Genomic DNA, 25,504 nt, shown 5'->3' on the forward strand with positions numbered 1-25,504 from the left:
GGTGCGTTTTTTTTCCGCTGCGGAAACGCATATCGGCAAAAAACACAGCATGTTCATTAATTGTGCGGAATCGCATGCGATTCCGCATACATACACTGTATTTGCAAAAACGCATAGGAAAAAGCATGTCAAAACGCTTGATAATCACGTCAAAAACACGTGTCAAAAAGCGCATGCGTTTTCCCTGGCAAGGGCATGCGTTTCTGCTCAGGAAAAAAACGCTACGTGGGCACATAGCCTTAGTGAGAATTAACAGGTTCTTGACGGAATCTGATCGGTTAGTGGTCCTGCTACTGGATCAAGGTGACATCATGAAATCCAACATAATATTGACTCACTGCAAGTTATTTACAATTCCAATGTGCCTTCCTTTCCTTGAAGCCCTCAGTCATGGGGATTTCTCTTTCCTGCAAATTATCCTGCCTATTGATTGGCAAGAACAAGTTGGTTGTAAGTTCTGACCCAAAAAGTGATCTCTGCTTTCCACATCAATTCCATATAGTCTTCCATAGCGTATTGTACAAACTGACAAAAAAAAAATAGCAGGAAACAAATTTCCTTGAATATACAAATGTCTTTTATTAAGGATATTCACCGTATGATTTTGCTTGACACCATAAAATGATTAAGTGCATTGTAAAAGCAAAAATATATCAGTTTGGTTATTTAGCTTTTAAGATTTTAGATAAACCGTTTTATGGTTTGCCATATCTAACTTACGGTGAAAAACTTACACTGGAATATGGCATGTCATTGCATGTTCCTGAGGAATAGGGACACCCATTAATATTACAGGGTTGGCGATATGGCATTTTCCTCACATTCGAGAATATGCCGATAACCTCAACAATGCAACACGACCAAACTGGTTTCTGAAAATTGATCATGAAATAAATTCATATTTGACCACACTATTAATAAAATATGAAAAAAATGTGCACGTGTGAAAAAAAAATGTGGATTCCAAAAGAACTGCAAGTTAAATTAAAGCTATTGTTTTAGACATCACACTAATACTATTTTCCAGTTTTAAAAATCCATGGCATAAAAAGCACTTCAACTTTAATCTATTTTAAATACCTAAACATTCTTGAAAAATCTGTACTCCAATAATGAAATCTGATATTATTTTGATTAAAACTTATAAATAGAACCTTTTCATAAATCAGATGCTTTATAATGAATATAAGTCAAACATTTCTTAAAATATATATTTTAAAGAATTATATTTATGGTTACATAAGACTGTAACAGGCTCAAGTGACACAAATGTGTTGAGAAACCATCAACAGTTCTTGAAAAATGTCCTTAAAACGAAAGTTTTTTTGGGGGGGTTTTTCTTTTTAAACTTTCATACAAGTGAGTAGACTGCAGAGAACCAAATGCAGTATAAGTGATGGCTTGGTTGTAGTGTTTAGAGGCCTCTGTCAACCATGGCCATTAAAAGTGTCTGTTTCCCCATGTATTTTTCTGGGTGTTCAGCATATCAGTCTCTCTTGAGGTGCTCTTACAATCACTGAAGAGGATTTAAAGCTGGCAGCTTAAAAATCAGTTGGATGCAGGAAATCCAAATCGGAAACATTGAACCCTGACAAAAACTGGAGAATTCACATTCATGAGATATTTTCTGTTTTTTGAGGTGGCTCCTTTGTATCGCTGCTGTCGAGTATTAAAGGAACAAACAGAGTGGAGTCCTTGAAATCACTGGCTTGCAGAATCCACCTGTAAAATAAAATATGAATAATCATCAAAACATGTTACGGGCATGTTTATTCCATTATGATGCAGTTTTCCCCTCACTTTGCATTGTTGTAGTTTGATAGTCACAACACTTTTTTTTAAATTCACAGCAGTATGACAACTTGTTTTCATTGAAAGGATGAATTGTATATATTAGTAGCACAATGTCCAAATTCATATAATTAATCCATTAACTTTTTAACCCCTTAGTGACAATTTGGTACTCAATGACCAAGCCAAGTTTTAGAATTCTGACCACTGTCACTTTATGAAGTTATAGATCTGGAACGTTTTATCGGATCCGGCTGATTCTGAGAAGTTTTTTTTTGTGACATATTGTAATTCATGTTAGTGGTAAAATGTATTTGATTTAGGACTTGCATTTATTTATGAAAAAAACACGGAAACTTTGTAAAATTGTGAAAGTTTAACAATTTTCAAACTTTGAATTTTTATGCCCTTAAATCAGAGTCATATCGCACAAAATAGTTAATAAATAATATTTCCCACATGTCTACTTTACATAAGCACAAATTTATGAATTTGGAATAAAGGAAGTTATAAGGGTTAAAAGGTGATCAGTGACTTCTCAACAAAATTTACAAAACAATTTTTTTTTTTTTTAGGGACCACATAACATTTGAAGTCACTTTGAGGGGTCTACATGATAGAAAATACCCAGAAGTGACACCATTCTAAAAACTGCACCCGGCAAGGTGCCAAAACCACATTCAAGAAGTTTATTAACCCTTTACATGCGTCACAAAGAAATGAAGCATCATGTAAGGAAAAAATGAACATTTAACTTTTTTCACACACATTTTACTTCAGAACCAATTTTTTTTATTTTCACAAGTGTATAAAGAGAAAATGAACCACAAAATGTGTTGTGCAATTTCTCCTGAATAAGCTGATTCCCCTATATGTGGGGGGAAAAACAACCACTGTTTGGGCACACGACAGAGACCTCGGAAGGAAAGGAGCGTCCTTTCACTTTTTCAAAGCAGGATTGGCTGGAATTAAGAACTGACACCATGTCGCATTTGGAGAGTCCCTGATGTGCCTAAACAGTGGAAACACCCCACAAGTGACCCCATTTTGGAAACACGACCCCCCAAGGAACTTATCCAGATGTATGGTGAGCACTTTGAACCCCCAAGTGCTTCAGACGTTTATGAAGTAGAGCTGTGAAAATAAAAAATAATTTTTTCAACAAAAATGATCTTTTCGCCCCCAATTATTTATTTTCCCAAGGGTAACATTAGAAATTAAACCCAAAAAGTTGTTGTGCAATTTGTCCCGAGTACGCCTATACCATATATGGGGAGGAACCACTGTTTGTGTGCATGGCAGAGCTCGGAAGGGATGGAGCGCAGTTTCAATTGTTAAGGTACATACCCATATGCGAGAGAAAAAAACGGTCCGATATCAGGACCGAAAAAGCGGACGAGTGTCATGCCGGTGTCACGCGAGCACAATGCGATTTTTCTCACATAGCAACCATATGACGAGCGTATGCAATGCGTTTTTTTCTCAGCAACTATTTTTCTACAATCATTTACAGGACCATTTAGTGTTCTATGGCACAGAATGGTAAGGTATCTAAAAAACGGTCGACATACGCATGTTGCGAGTGCTGTGCGTTTTTTTCTCGCATCCATTGACTTGCATCGGCGAGTCTCGTCTGAGACACACTGCAAATCGCAGCATGCTGCGATTTTTCTCAGTCTGATTTCAGCTGAGGAAAAAAAAAAAAAAAAAAAAAAAAGGCATTTTTGTGTGTACTCACCGTAAAATCCTTTTCTCCGAGCCAATCATTGGGGCACACAGGACCATGGGTGTTATGCTGCTTGCCACTAGGAGGACACTAAGTGAACACAGAAAAATTAACTCCTTTTCTGCAGTATAAACCTTCCGCTGGCTGAGATTTCCCCAGTTCGGTGAAAAAGCAGGAGTATTAAACAAGGAACAATAACTATGTCAATAACTAAGAACTAAACAACAAGCCAATAGGCTAACAGGGTGGGTGCTGTGTCCCCCAATGATTGGCTCGTAGAAAAGGATTTTACGGTGAGTACACACAAAAATCCCTGTTTCTCCTATGCCTTATTGGGGGACACAGGACCATGGAACGTCCTAAAGCAGTCCCTGGATGGTGGGGGGGGCTTAACGCTGTGGTACTGCCGATTGCAAAATGCGCCTGCCAAGAGCTGCATCCGCAGAGGCCTGAGAGTGAATTTGGTAATGTTTTGTAAAGGTATGGAGACTGGACCAAGTCGCAGCCTTGCAGACGTGTTCTGTCGATGCCTGATGCCGAATGGCCCAAGAGGCGCCCACTGATCGGGTAGAATGTTCCTTAATCCCTGCTGGGATAGGTGTGCCCTTGACACGGTAGGATTCCTGAATAGCCAAGCGAATCCACTTGGCTAGCGTGGCTTCTGAGGCGTCTAGACCCTTCCTATGCCCCTCTGGAATCATGAACAGGGCATCTGACTTGCGGAAGGCAGCCTTCCGTGAGATGTACCGTCTAAGAGCCCTAACCACATGCAGGGTGTGGAGGGCCTTTTCAATACGATGGACTGGTGCCGGACAGAATGAAGGCAAAACAATTTCCTCATTGAGATGAAAGGAAGACATGACTTTGGGCAGAAAGGACGGAGATGTTCTCAAAACTGCCTTGTCCTGATGAAAATTCAGGAATGGAGGACAGCAGGACAGGGCTGCCAGCTCCAAAACTCATCTGATTATGTAATCGCCACTAGGAAAACCACCTTCCAAGAAAAAAAATTAGTGGTACGTCCTGCAGTGGTTCGAAAGGGGCTTCCTGTCCAAGGCTCCGAGGACCAAGTTAAGATCCCATGAGTCCAACAGCCGTTTATACGGAGGCGCCACATGGGAGACTCCTTGAATGAACGTCTTCACCTGCAATTTGGTGGCGATTTTGCGTTGGAATAAAACTGACAAAGCCAAAATTTGACCCTTGAGTGAGCTAAGCGCGAGACTGGACTCTAATCCGGATTGTAGGAACTCCAATATGGAAGGGATGGAGAACACCAGAGGGGATCGTCCACGGTCCTTGCACCATGAAAAGAAGGTTTTCCAGGTGCGGTGATAAATACGCATGGACACGGGCTTCCTAGCACTAATCATGGTGGAGATCACCTTCTGAGATAAACCAGCTTGTGCTAAAATCCAGGATTCAACGACCATGCCGTCAAAGACAGTGCCCTGGAGTACTGGTGGTAAATCGGGCCCTGTGAGAGCAGATCCATGCGATCTGGAAGTCACCAGGGAACGTCAGCGACAAGTTGGACTAGTTCTGTGTACCATGCCCAGCGCTGCCAATCCGGCACGACTAGGATCACTGGTACCCCCTCTGCTCTGATTTTCTTGATGACCCTTGGAGGCAAGAGAAGAGGGGGAAAAATATACGGAAGTCGAAACTAGTGCCACGGCAGAACTAGGGCGCCTGCTCCGATGGTGCATGGATCGTGCAATAAACCGGGGAACCTTGTTGTTTAGCCTTGAGGCCATGAGATCCACATCCGGAGTCCCCCAGCGAAGGCAAATCTGCTGAAAGACGTCCAGATGAAGAGACCACTCTCCTGAGGCGAGGCCCTGGTGACTGAGAAAATCCGCCGCCCAATTCTCTACCCCCGGGATATGGATCGCCGAGATGGGCGAATGGTTGGTCTCGGTCCAATGGAAGATGTGACTCACTTTGTTCATGGCCATCCTGCTGCGGGTACCCCCCTGACTGTTGACATACGCCACAGCCGTGGAGTTGTCTGATTGGACCCTGATGGGGTGACCTGCGAGGAGATGGTGGAAACTCAGTAGGGCTCGTCTGATCGACCGTATCTCCAAGATGTTGATGGGGAGACGCGACTCTCGAATGGACCAACGACCCTGTGTCGTGTAGTGACGGAAAACCGCACCCCAGCCAAGACAACTGGCGTCGGTGGTCAGCACCAACCAACGTACTGGGAGAAAGAAATTTCCTGGATTAAGGGAGGATTTCAGAGTCCACCACCTGAGGGTCTGTCTGACCAGCCGGGACAGAAGGAACCGGTGGTCTAGGGAGAACGGATTCTTGTCCCACGCCAACATCAGCGCATGTTGCAAAGGGCGGAGATGGAACTGTGCAAATGGGACCGCTTCTATTACTGCTACCATCTTTCCGAGGATCCCCATGCTGAAACGTATGGAGTGTGGAACTGGTCGGGAAAGACTCCGTGCTCCTTGTTGTAAGGCTGGGGCCTTTTCTGGAGGGAGAATGACCAACCCGCGGGAAGTGTCCAAGGTCATTCCCTAAAAGGAAATCTGCTGAGCCGGTGCTGGAGAGGACTTTTCGAAGTTTATCTTCCAGCCCAGGAGAGAAAGTGTATTGACTGCGATACCTAAGGATTCCTCGCAGGCTAGAAAGGACGGGCCTTTGATCAGTAGGTCGTCCAGATACGGAAGTACCACAACTCCCCGAGCGTGAAGAATGGCCATGACAGCCTCCATTTCCTTGGTAAAGACTCTGGTGGTGGTCGAGAGTCCGAATGGCAGGGCAATGAACTGGAAGTGTTCCTCGCGAATTGGGAAGCGCAGGAACTGCTGGTAGGATGGACAAATTGGGATGTGAAGGTAAGAATCCTTGATATTGATGGATGCTAGGAACTCTCTCTCCATGGAGGTGACAACAGAATGGAGACAGTCCATTCTGAATCGCCTTACCTTCACAAACTGATTTAACAGCTTGAGGTCCAGTATGGGCCGCATTGTTCTGTCCTTCTTTGGAACCACAAAAAGGTTTGAATAAAAACCCTTGAACCTTTCGTCTTGAGGGACAGGAATAATGACTCCGTCCCTTTGGAGCGCATGAACGGCCCGAAGGAAAGCTGTTGTCTTTGTTTTGGGAGGCGAGGAGTGGAAAAAACGCGTAGGAGGAGGGGGGGGGGGGGGAGAAAACGCTATTTTGTATCCGGAGGACACCAGCTCTCTGACCCACTCGTCGTGGACAACCACGAGCCAGGTCTGACTGAACGATGGTAGACGACCGCCTTTGTTGGTGTTCGTTTAGCTCCATCAATCCCTATATGAGAAACGAATGTGCCAATAGACATGGTACACCATAGCAGGCTCCCGGCCGCCAAGGTAGGAACCGCTATATGAACAAAACCACCAATTCTCTACAGTAACCGTAAAGTATTGTCTGGTACCAGAGATTCTGCAAGAACCATAAAGTAAAGCCCTTAGCGTGCAAGTACAGAACTTACTCGTTATTAGAGACCCTCCAATAAAATGATCACGCCCTATCACCAACATAAACTGTGTTCCAAAATTATTATGCAAAAAGAGTTTAGGAGTGATAAGGTTAGAATATTTTTGTTTGTCATTTAAACTCATTGATGGTGATGTGTGTCAGGGCTCTTTATATCACTGAAAGCAATTGCAGATACCTGTGCAAATTAGTTTGGCAGGTGTGTCCAAATAAAGGCAAGACTACTTAAGAAGGCTGTTCCACATTATTAAGCAGCCTACATTTTTTGCCAAAATGGGAGAGAAAAAGGATGTGTCGGCTGCTGAGAAGCAACAAATTGTGGATATTTAGGTCAAGGCATGACTACAATCAACATTGCCAAGACACTTCATCGTGATCATCGCACAATCAAGAAGTATGTAGCTGATTCCCAGCACACACGTGTGCGTGCTGAGAAGGAAAAATTGAGGACTCTTTCCAACAGGCAATTGCATCAGGTTAAAAGAGCAGCTGCAAAAATGCCTTGTCATAGCAGCAGACAAGTTTTTGAAGCTGCTGGTGCCTCCAATGTCCCCCCGAACAACAAGATGCAGGGTCCTTCAGAGGTTTGCAGCTGTGCGTAAGCCATCCTGTCGACCACTTCTATCCACTGCACACAGGCAGAAACGGCTCGTGGGCCAAACGATACATGAAGACTGACTTCCAAACTGTTTTGCTCACCGATGAGTGCCGTGCAACGCTCAATGGTCCAGATGGATGGAGTGGAGGATGGCTGGTTGATGGACACCCCATGAAAACACTGCTAAGGCGCCAACAAGGAGGAGGTGGAGTAATGTTTTGGGCTGGAATCATGGGGAGAGAGATTGTCGGCCCCTTTAGGATCCCTGAAGGGGTAAAGATGAACTCCATAATCTATATGGAGTTTCTAAAACAGCACTTCCTGCCATGGTTCAAGAGGAAGAACCGTGCTTTCCGCAGCAAGATCATTTTCATGCATGATAATGCACCGTCTCATGCTGCAAATAACACATCTGCATCTCTGGCTGCTATGGGCATAAAAGAGGACAAACTTATGGTGTGGCCACCATCTTCCCCTGACCTCAACCCCATTGAGAACCTCTGGAGCATCATCAAAAGGAGTGTCTATGATGGCGGGAGGCAGTTCACATCTAAGCAACAGCTCTGGGAGGGTATTCTGTCCACATGCAAAACAATTGAAGCACAAACCATCCAAAAACTGACAAATTCAATGGATATGAGAGTTCAGAAGCTTCTTTCGAACAAGGGGTCCTATGTGCAAATGTAACATCACCTAGAATAAAGTTTTGACTTGAAAACTGTTTGATTTCTTTTTGCAATAAGCTGATAATGCTTATAATTTCACAATTGACCATTTTTTTATTCAAAATAAAAAAGGTTGAAAACTCTGCTGTGCATAAAAATTTGGAACATGCATTTTGAGTGTTTCTTATTTTTAAAAATATACTGTTTTCATAGGCAGTTTGTTCAAAAACATTGCAATTATACTAGAATATTAGATGACTGGAAAATAACTGACTGCAATTCATATAGGTAATTTAGAGAATATGAGGAAATATTTTTTGCATAATTGGGAACACAGTGTAAATATAAGTAATCTGCTGAAAAAAGAGGACAGCACCTCCAAAAATCATAAAATGATCTAATGCCACTAGGCAAAATTATATAACTGAACATGAGGTTCTTAGTTCTATTTGGCACAGGTGATTTTAATTGGCAGGAGACTGCAAAGTAAGGGGTGTAGCCCACTTCTGCACTCACTGAAGAGCTGGAGGAAGGTGAGTTTCAATGCTCCTTTCATTTGGTGTGGGTGCTGTGTGGTTGTGATTGTTGCTGTGGTTTTGTGCTGGTAGGGCAGCACGATCTGGAGTCATGGGGACTCAGTCTTGCGACATGGGCGCTGTGGGGCACCAGGCCATCCGCCTTGCCGGTGCATTGCCGCTGTTGCAGTTTTCAGCGCGCAGCTCCGCTCCGTTGGGGCTACAGAGACTCCTTTCTTTTGGTGTTGGTGCTGTGGTTTTGTGATGGTGGGGTGGCGCGGTCTGGCGACACGGGCTGTCTGCTCTGTTGGTGCATGGCCGCTGTGGCGGTGGTCGGCTCCGCTCAGTTAGGGTGGTAAGACCCGCTACGAGGTTTGCCGTGATGTGGCAGTGGGCTTCATACAGTCTGATCAGAAAGTTAAACTAAGAACCTCATGCTCAGTTATATAAATTTTTGCCTAGCCAGAGCCCTGACCTAGAGCCAATTGAGCATCTCTGGAGAGACCAGAAAATGGCTGTCCACCAACGTTCACCATCCACCCAGTCGAAACTGGAGAGCATCTGCAAGGAATAATGGCAGAGGATACCCAAATCCAGGTGTGAAAAACTTGTTGCATCGTTCCCAAGACTCATGACTGTAATAGCTCAAAAGGGTGCTTCTACTCAATACTGAGCAAAGGGACTGAATACTTATGACCATGTGATATTTCAGTTTTTCTTTTTTAATACATTTGCAAAAATTTCTACATTTCTGTGTTTTCTTTTCAGTCAAAATGGGTTGCAGAATGTGCATTAATGAATAAATGAACTTTTTTGAATTTACCAAATGGCTGCAATGAAACAAAGTGTGAAAAATGTAAAGGGTTCAGAATACTTCCTGGACCCACTGTAAATGGTCAAAAATGTTTGTGAGTAATCAAGTCCTAGAATTAATTTTCAGATAACCTGACTTTCGAGAACATTTGTGGGGTCCACACTATGGAGTGTACAGACGTGGGTACGTGGATGAGAATTTGTTGGAATAGTAGTTTGGTATGTGATTGATCAAGTCCTGGAATTGTGAAATGGGGTAAAATGGGATCTACTGAAAATATTCTCTATTACTTGTTACGGAGAAAAAAAACCCCTAATAATTGTAAGAGGTGTGGTAGGTCTCAAAATAAGGAGGAGATACAAAGGCCTGGTTGGGATGGGCACGTGGGGCAATAGTACTGGGAATCACGCCATCTACCATGCCTCCTACAAACCTGGCATCTTTTTTGAGGATACTTTTGGGTGGGATTGACAGGGACAGGGCAAGGAAAATGGCTCTCTCCAAGTCTCCAGCCATCCTCAGACTCAAAAGCTTCCCCATGTGTCGACTCAAACATGAGGTCTTCAACAATTTTTTCCTGAAACTGGAGGAAAATAAGCGGTCCTTGGATTTTTTGTACATGACAAAACTGTTATATGTGGCAATTTGGATAAGGTAGTTTTGCCACCTTTTTGTACCAGGCCCTGGTCTTCCGCTTCACCAGGTATGGCTGCAGAATCTGGACTGATCAGTCAATCACACCCATAAATTTGTGATTTGTGACAGATTGGTTTTTGATCGACTCTGGTGTCACCCAGTCTCTGACCGTCACCATGGTGTCTACATGCAGTGTGGTCAGCATGTAGACGTCCTTCCTGTCATTCCAATTCACTGCAAGAAGTTGGTCACTTGCGAGTGAATGACACCCCTTCTCCAAACGTCTGGACACTAACTGTGACGGAAACCCCTCTCGGTTTTTCCTGACTGTCCGACAGGCCCCTGTATTTGCAGCGTGGAGGGATTTATATAGGGGGATGCTCGTGTAATAGTTGTCTATATACACATGGTAACCTTGATGGAGAAAAGGCATCATTAGTTCCCAGACAAATTTGCCTGGGATGCCAATTGTCTGGGGGCAGTTTGGGGGGTTGATTTGGCGGTCCCTACCTTCATAAATTAGGAAGGTGGAAGTGTACCTTGATGAGCTCTTACATGTTTTGTACAATTTGATGCCGTATTTGGCTCGCTTGTAGCTCATCAAGGACACGAATTTTGTACTCAATTTATTTAGCGGATCATAGGTTAGGTCAGTTCTTGGGGGGGGGGGGCTTCGGAATTGTCACTGAAGTGGAGGAATCTCATTAGGGCTTCATAACGGACTCGGGACATGACGGCTGCAAATACAGGGGGTGCTGTGGACAGTTTTTGTAGCCCAGTAGGAGCAGAGTGTGTTTTTTTTTGTTTTTTTACTAATCCCTTATTCAGGGTAAGGCCGAAATTTTTTTTTTTATTTCGGGGATCCAGGAACAGGAATGAAAGGCAGTGGGTTTTTGAGAGATATATTGTTGGGCATATAAGTTTGGTGAGCGATCAATTGTAGGACTTCTGGGCTAATGAAAATTTTGCAAAAAATCAATGGGGGTAAAATCGGTGACATTAATTTTATTCCAGGGGCTGTAGAAAAAGGAGGAATTTGAGGGGAAAATGAAGTATCATTATACCACAGCGGTGGGGGACTGCGGTACTTGGTCCTGCCTCTGAAGCTTCAGCAGTGACGACTGACTACGCTACAAATCGGGCTGTGGGATCCCGTGGAGGAGGAGTCGTCGTCACTGCCTGTAAACTGCTCTACTTCAGAGGCAGATTCCGTTTCACTGCCGGAGCAAAGTAGGCTGTATGCTTGCTCTGCGCTAAATGTTCTGCGGGCCATTTATTTATTTGCCTGCCTTACAAAAACATTTTTTACTTACAGCAAGATGAAAAATGAAGGTTCTTAGTGCACAAATTGGCCAATTCATGTAAGCCCATCAACCACAGCAAGGAGACCTCCCCCTGATGGGTCCCTGCTCTACCGTACATAAGCCACTGCTGTAAAATTCCCTGATAATCCCCTGACAACGGGGATGAGGGGCTTACGCAGAACGGGGGTGGGAAATTGGAGGTTTTATGGGGTTTGTGGATGCAGAAATTACTACTATATTTCTGACAGGGCAGCGCTTGGATGTAGTGTCTCTCTTCTCTCCCAGAACAGAACTACAAGGAGAGAAGAGAGGCACAGCCCAAGTGCTGCCATATTTACTAATATTGAAGGTTTTGATCACTGTGATAGGGTCTATCACAGTAATGAAAAGCCAGCAGCCAATGAGAAAATTCTCATTGGTTGCCGGGTGCAGGCAGGCAGCCCGCCATTTTCTTTCTGCCGGTGGAAGGGGGAGGGGGGTTGGGGGACTACTGATCTTGTACATAAGGTACCGTGGGGGGCTCGGGGGACCCCAATTCTCTCTTCTCTGATGTGCGATCACATTAAATGGAAAAATTTGACTTTTTGTGGTCCCCGTTATTCTGGGAGTAACGGTGATCGCAACACTGGGGTCGGTAAAATCCGACCCGAATCATGTTCTCTGGGGTCTCAGCAACCCCCGGTAGCAGAGACCCAGGAAAATTCTGACTCTGGGGGGTGCTATACCCTTATTCCTCAGCACTGTTAAAAAGCGGCGCTGAGGCATAAGTCCACTTATCTGCTCGTATATTGTCAACAAATCCATATTGCACATCCACCCGCCTACAATAGCTCCTGGAGGTATCTCACACAAGATGACAGCGCTCCCAGCGCCAGACCACTGAGCATGCGCAAAAAAGGCTGTGCGGATGACCGGAAGATAATAGATGAGTTCAACGCTCGAACGCACCGCCGATGAGTCGCAGCGGACATTATGTGTATGCTTAGAAGTATGCCCGTTCTGTGGCAAGGTAATCCCAAAACCAGGATGTGCATTCTCATGATGGAAAGCAAAACAAAGAGGTCTCATAGTGGATAGGAGAAAAAAAATAGATAAAGGCGTTTTATTAAAGGGAAGGTGCCGTGTTTTTTTCATAATTTAATGTAAAAAAGAAAATAGTATAAAAAGATTTTGTCCCTAAGCTTGACTCAGTGGTGTGTATGGTTTTTATTTTTTTACTCTATTAATGCAGCCACTGGGGGCTGCCATCTTACCTTTCTGGCTGCTGAACGACACTTTCCATGCTCATTTACGGCAGTCCCTGGGCATAAGACATAAAAGTCGGCTCCCGACCCCTATCTGTATCATTGCAGCAGCATCAGCTGTGAACTGGGCACGCCTCTGTGGGCAGCTCAATTCACAGCTGTAGGTGTGCCCAGGCGCCATCTTATTAGAGCCCCAGTGCTTTCCATTTACACTCTATTGCAAGCCCTGGATGCTGTACTGTTCCACCATGACAGGGCTTGGATGTTCACTCTGCACATACCAGCTGCAGGAGAGGATACAGGACGGGCTCCTGGGGACCGAGCTGCTCTTTCCAAAACACCCGACCAGCTGCTGCCCCTGCTCTTGCAAAACATAGGAGGAGTTGCTCCCTGCTCTTTCAAAACACTTGGCCATCTGCTGGACATATAATCCTATCCTGAGTGATACTGACTGCTGATCAGTGTATCTAATCCTCTCCTGTGTGATACTGACTGCTGAGCTGTGTATCTAATCCTTTCCTGTGTGATACTGACTGCTGAGCCATGTATCTAATCCTCTCCTGTGTGATACTGTGTGCTGAGCCGTGTATCTAATCCTATCCTGTGTGATACTGTCTGCTGAGCCATGTATCTAATCCTCTCCTGTGTGATACTGTCTGCTGAGCCATGTATCTAATCCTATCCCGTGTGATACTGACTGCTGAGCCGTGTATCTAATCCTGCCCTGTGTGATACTGACTGCTGAGCTGTGTATCTAATCCTATCCTGTGTCATACTGACTGCTGAGCCGTGTATCTAATCCAATTCTGTGTGATACTCTCTGATGAGATGTGTATCTAATCCTATCCTGTGTGATACAGTCTGCTGATCCGTGTATCTAATCCTATCCTGTGTGATACTGACTGCTGAGCCGTGTATCTAATCCTCTCCTGTGTGATACTGTCTGCTGGACATCTAATCCTATCTTGTGTGATACTGACTGCTGAGCCGTGTATCTAATCCTCTCCTGTGTGACACAGTCTGCTGAGCCGTGTATCTAATCCTATCCTGTGTGATACTGACTGCTGATCCGTGCTTCTAATCCTATCCTGTGTGATACAGTCTGCTGAGCTGTGTATCTAATCCTCTCCTGTGTGATACTGACTGCTGAGCCGCGTACCTAATCATCTCCTGTGTGATATTGTCTGCTGAGCCGTGTATCTAATCCTATCCTGTGTGATACTGTCTGCTGAGCCGTGTATCTAATCCTATCCCGTGTGATACTGCTCTCCTGAAATACTCTATGCTGCTGACACCCTGCTGGTTTTATGTGTGATCTACATGGTGGTATGATCTATATGGCGGCATTGTGTGTGAAGTATATGGCGGTATTATGTGAGAACACTATGGCAGTATTATCTGCTAAAAGGGGACCCATTCTAGGGTGGTTCTGGCTGAGCACCTGCACACGGGTCAGGGGTAATAGTTAGGTGCAGTCAGGGGAGGGCTGGTGTAACGGGGTCTACCCACGCTGGGCTACCTCTTTCAATACCACCCCGTGTTTTCGGAGGTCCGCTCTGCGTTGGCTGGAGTCAGCATGAATGACGCTGGCTGGAATTCCTTGGTTACATGGGCGCATATAAAAGATCACTGATTCTCCACGTATTTCCAGTCTCACAACACTTTACTCACAGGACACAGAATATATCACACAGATACAGAGGGCAGGCCAATAGAAAAGCGGCAGGCCAGACATGCATTACAAAAGCCACAGGTGGCCGGAGCCTGCAGATGTTTACTGTGGGAATTACAAAGGTGGGGGAGGGCGGACAAAAGGAGAATATTGTGTCCCCTCTGCCCAGGGGCGCAGCCTGTGGGCTGATGCATTAGGGGCATGCATCTCACATAGAATCTATTATGCATACATATAACTGCACAACATATTCTGGGTGCTAAGTGGTTCTGTAACACGGCTCCCCTTTTCAGCGACGCGATCGGCATACACAATCTGATCCTCAACGGATCGGTTTGGGGATGACCGAAGTTTATGGGGTTGGTACAAGTTCCGTTTGTCGACTTAGTCCATCGGCATTACCATTTTGTTGGCCGGGTCTGTGGTGGATGGTGAAGGCCAGAGGTTGTAGGGCTAAACTCCACCGCAGCAATCTGGCGTCGTCTCCGGAGACTCAATTAAGCCAGACTAGGGGATTATGGTCCGTTAGGAGGGAAAACTGTCGTCCATACAAATATGGTTGCAACTTCTTGAGTGCCCATACTACCGCCAGGCACTCCTTCTCGATGGCCGCATAGCTTACTTCACGGGGCAGTAGTAAGCTACCGGGTGTTCTTGGCCGTCCGGCCCGACTTGGCTCAGTACTGCCCCCAATCAAAACATAGAAGCGTCTGTGTAAACAAGGAAACGTTTAGTTGGATTGGGTGCGGCCAATACAGGGGTATTGGTGAGGACGTCCTTTAGTTGGCTTAAGGCTTCCTCACACTCTGAGGTCCAGGTTACCTGGCGGGGTTGGTTCTTACAGGTCAAATCAGTGAGGGGCTTGGCTACGCTGCTGTAATTGGGAACGAATTTCCTGTAATACCCCGCTGTCCCTACAAATGCCATGACCTGGGTTTTAGTGTGTGGAATGGGCCATTTGGCTATGGCCTCAATCTTGGCTGGTTCTGGTCGCTGTTTCCCACTTCCCACCCAATGCCCTAAATACTGAACCTTTGCTTTGCCCATGTGACACTTGTATGGGTTCAGGGTGATTTCGGCCTGGTGGATCCTGTCCAATACTGTCTCTAGGTGAGGATGCTCTTTCCATGTCGCACTGTAGATGGCGATGTCGTCCAGGTAGGCACAAGCATAGTCCTGGAGACCATCCAGAAGCCAGTCAGCCAGCCTTTGAAAGGTCGCCGGGGCATTCTTCATCGCGAATGGCATAACTCGAAACTGGAATAAGCCGAACGGGGTGACAAATGCCGACTTGGGAATAGCGTCAGGACTAAGGGGAATCTGCCAGTAGCCTTTGCATATATCGATGGTGGTCAAATACTTTGCCCCTGCCAGCCGGTCTAACAACTCATCCACATGCGGCATGGGGTATGCATCTGTCACTGTTTTCTCATTGAGCTTACGATAGTCTACACAAAACCGTGTTGTCCCATCCTTCTTGGGCACTAACACTACGGGGGTTTGCCCAGGGACTGACTCTTCAATGACCCCTAAACGCAACATCTCTTGTATCTCTTGTCGCATCCCCTCTCGTACAGACTCAGGGACGCGGAAGGGGTTTTGTCGCAGGGGGGTCTGATCCTGGGTCTCAACCTTGTGTTGTGCCAGGCGAGTGTACCCCGGTCTCTCTGAAAACATCCCGTCGCACCCTCAACAACGCCTGCACCTGCTGTCTCTCCAGGGGGCCTAGGTCTTCACCCAAGTGTACCTGGTCCCATGTTTTAGACTGAGTCCTTTCCCCTAAGACATCCGGCAAGGGAAGTCTGGCTAAATCCTCTGCTTCAGGTGCACAGATGGCCACTACCTCTTCAGGGCGCTCCCGGTAGGACTTCAGCATATTCACGTGGAACATGCGGATAACCCTGGGGTCGTCACAATCGGCGACATTATAGGTTGTGTCGGCTATTTTCCCCACTACCTGGTAGGGCCCCTGCCATGCAGCTTGAAACTTATTCTGCTTAGTGGGCTCTAACACCAGGACCTTCTGTCCTATTTCCAAAGTGCGCTCTCTGGCCCTCCGATCGTACCATATGCGCTGGCGCCGCTGTGTCGCCTGCAGGTTCTCACGTACAACCTGGGTCAGCTCCTGTAGGCGGTCCCGGAATTCCAGCACATAGGGTACAATAGGTACCCCTTCTATGAGGCCCCCCCTTCCCAGTGTTCCAGCACTAAGTCTAGGGGTCCCCTTATCCGTCTCCCGTATACCAGCTCGAACGGGGAGAACCCCGTGGATTCTTGGGGCACCTCCCGATAGGCAAACAGGAGGTGTGGCAAGAATTTCTCCCAGTCCCTGTCGGTCCTGGTAAAAGTCCCAATGAGCTGTTTTAATGTCCCGTTAAAGCGTTCACACAACCCATTGGTTTGCGGCGCTTCTAATGGACTTTACGCCGCACAGCTTCCACAGTTGGTTGGTCACCTCTGCTGTAAACTGGGTACCCTGGTCCGAGATAATCTCCCAGGGAAATCCAACCCGTGAGAAAACCTGGAGCAGGGCGGCCGCCATCGTCTCTGCCAGTATGTTAGGTAACGCAACCGCCTCTGGATACCGTGTGGCATAATCTACCACTGTCAATATATACTTTTTCCCTGGCGGACTGGGTTTGGCTAACGGCCCTATCAGATCGACCGCTACTCGGCTAAATTGTTCCTCCACAATGGGGAGGGGCGTAATTTGGCCTTGCATCGATCCCCCCTCTTGCCAATGCGCTGACAACTGTCACAGGTCTGGCAGTACTGACGAACATCATAGGTTACCACCGGCCAAAAGAAGTTTTGTGTCAGACGATGCCTGGTGCGACTGACGCCGAAGTGCCCGGCCAAGGGTATATCATGAGAGATTCGCAGTAACTCTTGCCTATACTTCTTGGGAACTACCAGCTGTTGTTTTATAGTGGGGCTCGTCCCTGTGTGGTGCTGCTCTGTGATCCGGTAGAGGAGTCCCTGCTTCCATACAAACTGTTCCCCTTCCAGTACTCCTCTCCCCTCCTGTGCCTTCCCACGATATCCCTCTAATGAAGGATCCTCAAGTAACTCCCTCTTAAATTCATCTGGGGTGGCCCAAGAAATGTGTCTGGCTATGGGAATACGTGCAGGGCTGGGATGTCTTACCTGGGCCTCCTCTGAGTGTGATTCCGCCTCCGCAGCTCGAGCTCGTCTCCGGGTGGTCACAGGATAGGTCTCAGCCAGAGGGGCCACCGAGAATGCAGACAACATGGGCCCCAAGTCATTTCCCAGCAAGACGTCTGCAGGCAAATCCTCCATCAAGCCGACCTCAACAAGGCCATTCCCGACTCCCCAGTTCAGGTGAATCCTGGTAGTGGGTAGTCGACGTATAGCTCCCCCTGCTACACGGACTGCCACTGTCCGGACCGTCTTCTCTTGGTCGCAGAAGAGATGAGGCTTCACAAGGGTCAAAGTTGCCCCGGAATCTCTTAGTCCCTGCATACGTTTCCCATTAACCCACACGACCTGTCGATGCTGTTGTCGATTATCTGCCCGGGCTGCCTGCACGGGGTCTAATTCATGCAGCACTTCCTCCATCTCTTCCACCCCTTGGTTAATCGTAGCCCCCAATGCCGGGTCAGCTTCGCCTTGGTAGCAGTGTACAGCAGCCCGGCTGAAGGTTGCTGTTCCCGCCTTTGGCCACTGGGTATGCGGAGTCCGGTTGGGGCATTGTCTTTGCAGGTGGCCCAGCTGACGACACGTGTGGCATCGCGCCTCAGGGGGACTGTGATAGGCCGGGTTTCTAGCTGGTTCCCCTACAATCTTCGGTGGTTTGGGGCCCTCCAGGTCCATGGGCGGGCCCCTAGTGACCACCTTTGATCCGGACAACTCCGGCATCCTGGCATCATGATGTTCATCGGCCAGATGAGCGGCTTCCTCAAGAGTCGTTGGCCGCCTGTCCCGAAGCCATTCCTGTGTCTCGGGGTTTAGTCCATTAAAGAATCGTCCTAACAGGAAGAGCTAGAGGACGTCCTCCTTAGTCGATGCTTGGCTCCCTTGTACCCACTGTAGCAGTGACCGCCGTAATTTACAGGCCCATTCAGCGTGGGTATCGATTACGTGTTTTATAAGTCCGCGGAACTTTTGGCGGTAGGCCTGTGGTGTCAGCGCATACCGGGCCAAGATCACTTCTTTGATCCGCTCATAGTCCATACAGTCCTCATCAGGTACTGTGCGATAGGCGTCCGCTGCCCAGCCTGTCAGCTTGCTGGCCAGAATCTGAACCCGTTCCTCCGGCTTCACTTGATGAAGGGCACACTGCCGCTCAAAGTCCTGCAGAAAGCCATCAATGTCTTCCTCTGCCTCCCCCAACTGTCGGAAGGCATTATACTGGATCTTTATGTGGCTTACTGTTGAAGGTACCTGGTCGAAGGCCAGAGCTCCCCCCTGCTCGCTGACTCTCCTCTCTCCGCTCTGCCATCTCCATCTTGGCTAGCTCTGTCCTGGTCCGTTTGGCCATCTTTTCCTTCAGATCAGTACGCACATCAGCCATCACCTCTGGTATGATCTCTACTGCAGGGTTTAGGCCATAGAACGCCAGTCTGTTCTTCACCTCCCTCTGAAATTCGGTTTCCTCCACATTCACATTGGGGGGCGCTGCACTGTCGTGTTCCATGATGGCTGCTATCAAATCCGCTTTTGTTTTGTTGCTGGCGATCAACCCTCGGGTTTCCACCAGATCTTTTAATGTAGTCCTCTTTAACTTCTGGTAGTTATTTTCCATTCATTCCTTTCCTCCTGTAGAAGGGGTATCAAATCCCGCTGTCTGCCACCAGTGTAATGGGGTCTACCCAAGCTGGGGTACCTTTTTCAGTACCACCCAGTGTTTTCGGAGGTCCGCTCTGCGATGGCTGGAGTCTGAATGAATGACGCTGGCTGGAATTCCATAGTTACATGGGCGCATATAAAAGATCACTTCTCCACGTATTTCCAGTCTCACAACACTTTACTCACAGGACACAGAATATATCACACAGATACAGAGGGCAGGCCAATAGAAAAGCGGCAGGCCAGACATGCATTACAAAAGCCGCAGGTGGCCGGAGCCTGCCGATGTTTACTGTGGAAATTACAAAGGTGGGGGGAGGGCGGACAAAAGGAGAATATCGTGTCCCCTCTGCCCAGGGGCACAGTCTGTGGGCTGATGCATTAGGGACATGCATCTCACATAGAACCTATTATACATACATATAACTGCACAACATATTCTGGGTGCTAAGTGGTTTTGTAACACGTAACAGCTGGTGAGACAGCTGAAGAGAGGGGTCTCATTTTTATCATTACTGTATGGCTACATTAACCCCAGCCTGCTTCCCAGCATCACCCCGGACTGCGCCTGTCGCCTCGCTTTCACATATCGCCAGGACAGGATCTGAGGAGGGGAATGGGGTCTTTGCATGCAAAGTCTGGATCAGAACAGGCCATCAATCAGCAGAAATGTTTCCTGGATTTCTGTGGTGCTGTCACCCTACTCCTCCCCCATATATCTCCCTCTGTGCCCCCCATAGACCAGCGCACTGCTCTCCTGAAATACTCTATGCTGCTGTCACCCTGCTCCCAGAATCCTTGCTGCCTGCCAACCTTGGTGACCGAAGACCCCATTCCTCTCCTCAGATCCTGTCCTGGCGATGTGTGAAAGCGAGGCGGCGGGCCAGATATATGGTGGAAGGAGCAGGGTGACAGCAGCACAGAGTATTTCAGGAGAGCAGTGTGCTGGTCTATGGGGGGGCAGCCTGTTCGGTGCCAGGAATTGTACATAGAGCGCTGTGTTATATACACATGGATGGACCGTCTTCTTGTCTGCTCCACAGAAATCCAGGAAACATTTCTGCAGATTGATGACCTGTTCTGATCCAGCCTTTGCATGCAAAGACAGTCAGTAACTTTGCAGGCCCCATTAAAATGGCTGCTCACTGTGTTCCTAAATGTCATCCTCTCTTTTCCCTTAGCAAACACCCGGAAGGGGAGGAGAGGAGTGACATCACACCCAGAAGGGGAGGAAAGGAGTGACATCACACCCATGTCAGCAGATTCCGCCCATACTGCAGGGCAGTAATGTGAGCTAGGTTTTTGTGCCAAATAGCAGGCGAAAAAAAAGGTGCTCACTCAGGCCCTTTTTGAAGTCAGTGAATTCAATCTAAGATCCACTCACTCTCCTTCTATGAATGCATTTATTGTGTTTTCCCATTTCCTCCCTTGTATTGGGTTTTACTACCTCAATGGCACAAAAGGAGATACGGTATATCTTTGGACTCACCATGGTGAACACTGTTCATAGGTCTGGCTATTGGAGTGCCTTGACCATGACAAATATTACCCAAGTGCTTACCAACCATTCTTCTAAATTCCCTTAAGGGCCCGTTACACATTGCGATATCGCTAGCAATATCGCTGTAACATCACCGATTTTGTGACGTAGCAGCGATATTGCTAGCGATATCGCTACATGTGATACTTACCTCCGACCGGCTCCCCCGCTGCTCATCGCTGGTCGCGCGAGAACGTCCTGGACCATTTCTCGTCAGGCGCTTCCTGTGGCGACGCGTGGACGCGGGCGGGAGGACGTCAGGATCGCCGCGTCTGACAGGTAAGGCTGGTTTCACACTTGCGTTTTTTTCGCGGTATTTTAGCGCTAAATAGCGCATGCGGTTTTTTTTCCTATACTTTGCATGGGATGCGCTTATGTGCGCATACACATGCGTTTGTACGCGTTTTTCCGCGCATGCGTTTTTTTGCGGTATGCGCTCGGGCGCACAAAATGCATCCTGTTGCATTTTTTGGGCGTCCGACTTCTCTCAAAAAAACGCATGCGCGCGCAATGCGTTTTTTTACAGCAAGACACCCATTATAAGTCTATGGGTGCGCATATGTGCGCATTGGCATGCTTATGTATGCTTTTTTTGCACATGCGTTTTTTTTGTTAACAATGGAATTTAGGGGTTTGGGTTAGAGTTAGGGTTAGTTAAGGGGGTTTAGGGTTAGGGTCAGGGTTAGTTAGGGTTTAGGGTTTGGGTTAAGTATGGTTTGGTTAAGGGTTAGGGTTAGGTTTAGGGTCAGGGTTAAGTATGGTTTGGTTAAGGGTTAGGGTCAGGGTTAGGGTTAGGTTTAGGGTCAGGGTTAGTTAGGGTTTGGGTTAGGGTTAAGTATGGTTTGGTTAAGGGTTAGGGTCAGGGTTAGGTTTAGGGTCAGGGTTAGTTAGGGTTTAGGGTTTGGGTTAGGGTTAAGTATGGCTTGGTTAAGGGTTAGGGTCAGGGTTAGGGTTAGTAAAGTCATGGTTTGGGTTAGTGTGAGGGGCCACCTAATGTTTGGAAAAAACGCAAACGCGGTAAAAACGCACTAAAAACGCATACAAACGCATAAAAACGCTGCGTTTTTTTCATGAATGCTCATAAAAATGCTTGAAAAAAACGCAGTAGTTGTATGCTTTTGTATGCGTTTTTTCAATGCGTTTTTATGCGGGAAAAACGCGCTGCAAAAAAAAGCAAGTGTGAAATTAGCCTTAGTAGCGACCCCCGACCCCTGAGATGTCGCTGGTGACATCTGCCTGTGTGGCAGCTCACTAGCGACCACTTAGCGATGCACCAGCGATCCATATCGTTGTCGGGATCGCTGGTGCATCGCTAGGTGTAACAGTACCCTTAGTCTTACCTACAGGTGCTTTTCACAAAATTAGAATATCAAAAAGTCAATTTATTTCAGTTCTTCAATACAAAAAGTGAAACTCATTATATAGAGTCATTACAGAGTGATCTTACAGAGAAGTACGCCTGCACAGGAGCGCAATGCCGAGGAGCCATGAAGCAAGCAGGAGGGCGGCATCACAAGAAGATGGGAGGCACCAGACCCGGGCCTGCGACACCCATCGGACCGGGCCCCCACCGGTGAGTATAATAAAGCTTATTTTTCTTCTTTTTCAGGTCAGACCAGGGGCTTATCTACAGCATTATAGAATGCTGTAGATAAGCCCTGAAAGGCAGTGGCCTCTTATAGCGGCCAAAACAGCTGACAGGTTCCCTTTAAAGGCGACATTGTCAGGTACTTCGGATTGTCCATAAGTACAAGATTACCACCGTTGTTGGCAGGTTTTATTATTGTGACAAATATATCCACACCCATTGATCAACTAAAGAATGTAATCTTAAAGACAAGCCAAAAATATAGTTTTATTAAAAAATGTAATGTTGTATATGTGTTTACTTATTATATAGATAGATATGGACTTTGAAAGCAGTCGGTACCTAACAACCTTTAGTTTATGTACCCCTTTTTTCAATGGAAGCGTGTTATCTTTTGGACGGCATGGCTCATCAATGACCATTTGCCCCACGCATGCTAAAGCACAAGCAGAGAGACCAGAAGGGTGCTGTGGAGTGACGCAACGCCGCTAGGTTTGTCAGGAAATGGAACCCATTTTTCATCGATAGTTGTATTAGCATATCATTTACATTTATTTTCTCACAGTATTAACAGCCCTCTCAATGATTTTTAAATTACTTATATTTCGAATCTGGCTTATGTTTTGCCAACAACCTATTAAAATAACAAATGAGTGGGGTAATTTTTTGTGATAAGTGCTCTTCAAAAATTATTTGCTTACTTTGGTTCTTTCAATGGGTAGAATATCTTGAGAAGTTCAAGCACAACTGCAGCTCCTATCACCCCAGCAATAAGGACCTGTGCAATATTCACCAGGGTAGGATACAGCCGCGACCAGATAAGGCACAATTTGTCTCTTAGGTCATCTGCAAACTCGCACATTACCTATAATAAAAAAAAAAATAAAGTAAAATAAAATCCCCAAACAATTTGGTCTTCAATCTTTGATTGCGCAATGTGGTATCATTCCCCCGGCAACTTGATTATTCATGTCAATATGATTATGGAAATACTAAATCTTTTTTATATTTTACTACCTAAAAAAAAAATAAAAAAAATTCTGTTTATGTCATATTTGGAGATTGAATACTTTTTTTTCTGTTGATAGATGTGAGGTAAGCCGTAAGTTTTTTTTTTTTATTGGTACTATACTGGGATGCAAAAAATAATATTCTATCTGAAAGTGGCTGTAATCTCAGGAGTGTGCTTTCCTAATTACCGTATATACTCGAGTATAAGCCGACCCCCCTAATTTTGCCACAAAAAACTGGGAGAACTTATTGACTCGAGTATAAGCATAGGGTGGGAAATGCTCCATAGATTATTCCCCCATATGGTGTCCCCATAAGAAGCTCCATAGATTGTTCCCCCATATGCTGCCCCATAAGAAGCTCCAGATTATTCCCCCATATGCTGCCCCCATAAGAAGCTAAATAGATTATTCCCCCATATGCTGACCCCAGAAGAAGCTCCATAGATTATTCCCCCATATGCTGCTGCATGTAAAAATAAAAAAAATGACATACTCACCTCTCCGTCGCTGGGTGTCAGGTGCCGGTGTCACTGCTGGCACCTGAGATACTCACGTGTCCTGCGTCCATGGCTGCTCACCGCTATCTGCCACGTCATCAGTCAGTGACGTTCAGACTGCAGGGGGCGCGGCGCGCACTAACCACGTCACCGCGCCCTCTGCTGTCTGAACATCACTGACAGATGACAGACAGCAGCAAGCAGCCATGGACGCAGGACAGGTGAGTATCGCTATACTTACCCGTCCTGACGCTGAGTCTTGAGCCCCCAGCTTCTCCCCGTGCTCTCTCTTCCTGCCTTCAGCGGTCATGTGGTACCGCTCATTAAAACTCATGAATATGCGCATATTCATGAGTTTTAATGAGCGGCACCACGTGCCCGCTGAAGGCAGGAAGAGAGAGCACGGGGAGAAGCTGGGGGCTCAAGACACAGCGTCAGGACGGGTAAGTATGACCTGACACCCCCGCCCCCCCTCTGACCCCCTTTGTATATGACTCGAGTATAAGACGAGAGCGGGACTTTCAGCCCAATTTTTTGGGCTGAAAATCTCGGCTTATATTCGAGTATATACGGTATATCCATCTCTCTATCCACATACACACACATGCTCTGGAAAAAAATTAAGGGACCACCACATCAAATTCCTGTCATGGGCAGCCCATTCTCCAGCCTGAACCCCATTGAAAACCTCTGTAATGTAATCAAGAGGAAGATGGATAGTCAAGAGCCATCAAACAAAGAAGAACTGCTTACATTTTTTGAGCCAGAAGCAGTGTGAAAGACTGATGGAAAGCTTGCCAAGATGCATGAAGGCTGTTTTTAAAAATCATGGTTATTCCACAAAATATTGATTTCTGAACTCTTCCAGAGTTAAAACATTAGTATTGTTGTTTCTAAATGATTATGAACTTGTTTTCTTTGCAATATTTGAGGTTTGAAAACACTGCATTTTTTAAAATTTTGACCATTTTTCTTTGTCAGAAAAAAAAATACAAAATTTATTGCTTGGAAATTCGGAGACATGTCAGAAGTTTATAGACTAACAGAACAATTTACATTTTACTCAAAAAAGAGAAAAATCAGACAAACTGAACATTTGAAAGTGGTCTCAATTTTTGCCAGAGCTATATGTGTATGTGTGTATATGTGTATGTGTATCTATGTGTGTGTGCGTGTGTGTGTGTGTGTGTGTGTGTGTGTGTGTGTGTATGTATGTATGTATGTATGTATATGTGTGTATTTATATGTGTATGTACAGTACAGACCAAAAGTTTAGACACACCTTCTCATTCAAATAGTTTTCTTTATTTTCTTGACTATGAAAATTGTAGATTCACTCTGAAGGCATCAAAACTATGAATTAAAATATGTGGAATTATATAATTAACAAAAAAGTGTGAAACAACTGAAAATATGTCTTATATTGTAGGTTCTTCAAAGTAGCCACCTTTTGCTTTGATTACTGCTTTGCACACTCTTGGCATTCCTGGTACAAAAATTTAAGCAGATCTTTGTTTTATGGCTTGTGACTATCCATCTTCGTTTGAAAGTCATGGAAAATCATGGAAATGATCCCTAAATTAAGTGCTATAGGATTTTA

At 46.1% G+C, this 25,504-nt stretch overlaps 1 protein-coding gene across 2 annotated transcripts in view; it reads right to left on the minus strand.

The window, feature by feature from the left end:
- Positions 1 to 554: 554 nt before the first annotated feature.
- Positions 555 to 25,504, minus strand: part of GINM1 (glycosylated integral membrane protein 1) — a 76,852-nt gene continuing 51,902 nt past the window's right edge. For both annotated transcript variants that reach the window (XM_073560226.1, XM_073560225.1), the window contains exons 6-7: positions 23,096 to 23,259; positions 555 to 1,722 (exon numbers count right to left, since the gene is read on the minus strand). In XM_073560226.1, coding sequence (XP_073416327.1) covers positions 1,614 to 1,722; positions 23,096 to 23,259 — 273 coding nt within the window. In that variant the 3' untranslated portion in view covers positions 555 to 1,613. The remainder of the gene's footprint in view (positions 1,723 to 23,095; positions 23,260 to 25,504) is intronic.

The sequence above is a fragment of the Dendrobates tinctorius genome, unplaced genomic scaffold, assembly GCF_039654945.1.
Source record: "Dendrobates tinctorius isolate UK_male_01 unplaced genomic scaffold, ASM3965494v1 ptg000293l, whole genome shotgun sequence".
Taxonomy (NCBI): Eukaryota; Metazoa; Chordata; class Amphibia; order Anura; family Dendrobatidae; genus Dendrobates; species Dendrobates tinctorius.